Here is a 3380-nt window from a genome sequence, read left to right on the forward strand (position 1 = left end):
ATTCATTTTTGTTTTCTTTTCATCAAGTAAGAAATACTTAAGCTATTTTTTCTCTCCAGTCTGTTAGCCAGATGACTATTGATTTCAGAATGAAGGTGACTGGAGTGAAAAGCCACAGTATTCTGGTATCACTGGCAAAGCTCTAAATTTATAGCTACATTTCAGTAAAACCTCTGATTCCAGGCTGCAGCCTATAGATGTACAAGATTATGATAACAGATACAGATCCCTACCAAATTATAATGGACAAAGTAAAGATTTGTGTTTGATTTATTTGGCAAATATATGTCCTCCAGTTGCATAAAGACTGTCCCAAAAGCATGAAGATACAACAGAGAGAAAATGTCAAGAAATGTTCTTAGTTTAATTGCTGCTTTCACTAGAAAACTGATCTTTACTACAACTCACACGTGGTGGATAGAATAAATGGATTAGCAATTCTTTATTCAGATGAGCAATAAAGATACTGTCATGATCTGGGGGCAGTAAGAAAGAGATTCAGCAAGCAATGTGGTCAGGACTGGAAATGTGATTAAACTACAGTAAACTTCCCCTTGAAAAGATCAGCGCCTCAGATGAGCTTTAGTCAGCCACATCATCCTGTAAATTGCTCTCCAGATAAGCCAGTCCATAAATTGTCTTTGCAAAGACACGTTTGTTCACAGCAGTGCTCCCCCAGACACAGCCATGGCCCTCAACGGGACTTGGAAAATAGACAGAAATGAGAACTATGAGAAGTTCATGGAGGCGATGGGTAAGTCCTACTTTTCCAATCCCTTCTGCAGGAAAAATACCACTCCAGCTGAATACAAACCCAGTCCTTTCACTGTGTGCTGCTCTGCCCTTGCACAGTGTACTGCTTTCATCTGCAAACTATTTCATGGGGTGGGGGGAAGATACTGAGAAATGTTCTCATTTTAATTATGTTAATCTTAAGCATCTTAACTAATTCCAGGTTTATTTCAGCAGAAAAAAAATTCTCTAAGTCTACATTTGAGGAAAAGGCCCAGGGGATTTGAATGATAAACTTTCTACAGAATTTTGTAGCAGGAATATTATTGTGATAACATTAAACTAGTTTAAAAATTACGTAAGGAGGAAATAATTATTCTTCAATTTTATAGAAACACTTGATTCAAGTAATTCTAATATCCTGATACTTACCCAAAGTTTGTAAAAATTGTGCATGATATGGATATAAACATAACCATTCCATGTTTTTATAGTGGTTTGCATTATATCTGCACTGGTGAATACAGCCGCGGTGAAAAGTGAAAAAGAATAAAAATTTGGGTCATAATGCTGAAATAAACTCACTCGACCACATAAAGGTCACTAAAAAGAGACGAATATGATGCTCTAGGTGTTTGGGGTTTTTTTCTGATTTAAGTTAATTGATTTCTCTAGGTGTTAACTTAATGAAGAGAAAGCTTGGAGCTCATGACAATCTGAAGATCACTATCCAACAGGATGGGAACAAGTTTAATGTGAAAGAAGCAAGCAACTTCCGCACCATAGAGATTGAATTCACCCTGGGAGTCAGTTTTGAGTACAGCCTGGCTGATGGCACTGAGCTTACTGTAAGAGTCTTTCTGTACAGTTCTATATTTATTACATGGTCATAACTTTAGGAAGTACAGTTTCAAGATGAAAGATTTGTCTTCCTAGCTTTTAATCTAAATTTTACTTTTGAAGTGTGACTGTGCAGGAATGGTTGCAGCTTATGCACAAAAACCCAAGGTAGCATAAAGTGTTAATGGTTCAACATGTATTTATGGAACTGAGTGCACCATGGAGAGCCCAAAAAGCAGAGCTAGCAATTTTCACAGGATGAGATCCAGGTGATTGCAGTTTTACTTATTCTAGCACTCAAGTCCACCACCTAGAGTGCAGAGTGAGGATTTATAAGAAATTAACTTCTTTGCTGTTGATACTATTAAGTAAAATAAGGTGTGCTGACCACTAAAAGAATCTAGCTTGTCTATTATGTCTTTTTGTCTATTTATATGTCTATTTATAGCTACATTTCAGTAAAACCTCTGATTCCAGGCTGCAACCTATAGATGTACAAGATTATAATAACAGATACAGATCCCTACCAAATGATAATGGACAAAGATTTGTAGCTATTGTCTATTAAATAAACCTATGATTCTATTAAAATATCCTTTTTACAGCCTTTCCATCAATGCCCAAAAAAGCATTATTACACTGTTTCAATCTTTTCTGACTTTTAAGCATTCTGCAGCCTTTAAATCAAATGAGTGCCATATATGTTGACAAATATTTGGGATTTTTATTCCCATTACAGGGCTCTTGGAACATGGAAGGAAACAAACTTGTGGGCACATTCACCAGGAAAGACAACGGCAAAGTACTCACAGCACACAGAGAAATCGTCGGTGATGAACTCGTTCAGGTGAGTTAAGCAGTCACTTACACACAACTTTACAACAGAATGAACTAGAAAAATTTTTAAAGCTGTTCTGAAAGTAAAAAATATTTTCTTCAAGCCAAATAACCTCATTTATCTTTAGTTAAAATTCTCAAGTCGCCTATCAAAATTTAAAACTTGGAAAATAAGACCCACAATGTGTGATTTTTACATTTTCCTACCCATGTGAAGTGTATCTTATCCATGCATCCTGAAGCCTGGGATTACAAGCTCTACACAGAAGACAGAGACAGATAAATAGACAAACAGTAGCTATTTACTATATATATAAATATATATATCTATTACAGATATTACAGCTCTATCTATGTATCTAGCTGTCTGTTGTACCTAAATCTAAATAGAGATGTGTTCTGGCTCAAGGCTCTTTTCCAAGTATCCTCTGTTTTTTCCCTGAAACCCCAAAAAGCTGTCCCATGGTGGTTCAAGTGTTTGCATGGAGAATTTCTGCCTGTTGACAACAGGCTGTTAGCCTTACATTCCTCTCCCCAGAGAAGGCCCCACACAGCAACCCTTCACAATTAATTACATCACTACTGATCATCTCTCAACGGCATCTGTGAAGTGAAACTTTGCAGTACCAGCCACTGACTCTTCTTCCTGCTTTCTTAACAGACCTACATCTATGAAGGAGTTGAATCCAAGAGAATCTTCAAAAGGGCCTAAGCACTTCACCCAGAGCAGCACCAGAATGACCAAACAATAAAAAAGACCATTTTCTACACATCCTCTAGCTGTTTTTTTCTCTTTTATCCCCTCACAGCACCTCCTAAACTGCAATTACCTAGCCCTGTTGGAAGCACAGGCTGGTTCCTTATGTTTACAGTTTTCCCTTGCATAAACAAAGTCCAGTTACCAAATGCTAAAATGTCCTTTGTACTAAGTCCTACCTCAGTGTCATAATAGATAAGTAATACATAAAAGG

The 3380-nt window shown here is 36.9% G+C and overlaps 1 protein-coding gene across 1 annotated transcript; it reads left to right on the plus strand.

The window, feature by feature from the left end:
• Positions 1-687: 687 nt before the first annotated feature.
• Positions 688-3121, plus strand: FABP2 (fatty acid binding protein 2, intestinal). Its single transcript, XM_009079963.1, has 4 exons — positions 688-754; positions 1408-1580; positions 2312-2419; positions 3071-3121. Exons 1-4 carry the CDS (start codon positions 688-690, stop codon positions 3119-3121), a joined length of 399 nt encoding a protein of 132 aa, XP_009078211.1.
• The last annotated feature ends 259 nt before the right edge of the window (positions 3122-3380 follow it).

Source organism: Acanthisitta chloris, unplaced genomic scaffold, assembly GCF_000695815.1.
Source record: "Acanthisitta chloris isolate BGI_N310 unplaced genomic scaffold, ASM69581v1 scaffold37378, whole genome shotgun sequence".
NCBI classification, from domain to species: Eukaryota; Metazoa; Chordata; class Aves; order Passeriformes; family Acanthisittidae; genus Acanthisitta; species Acanthisitta chloris.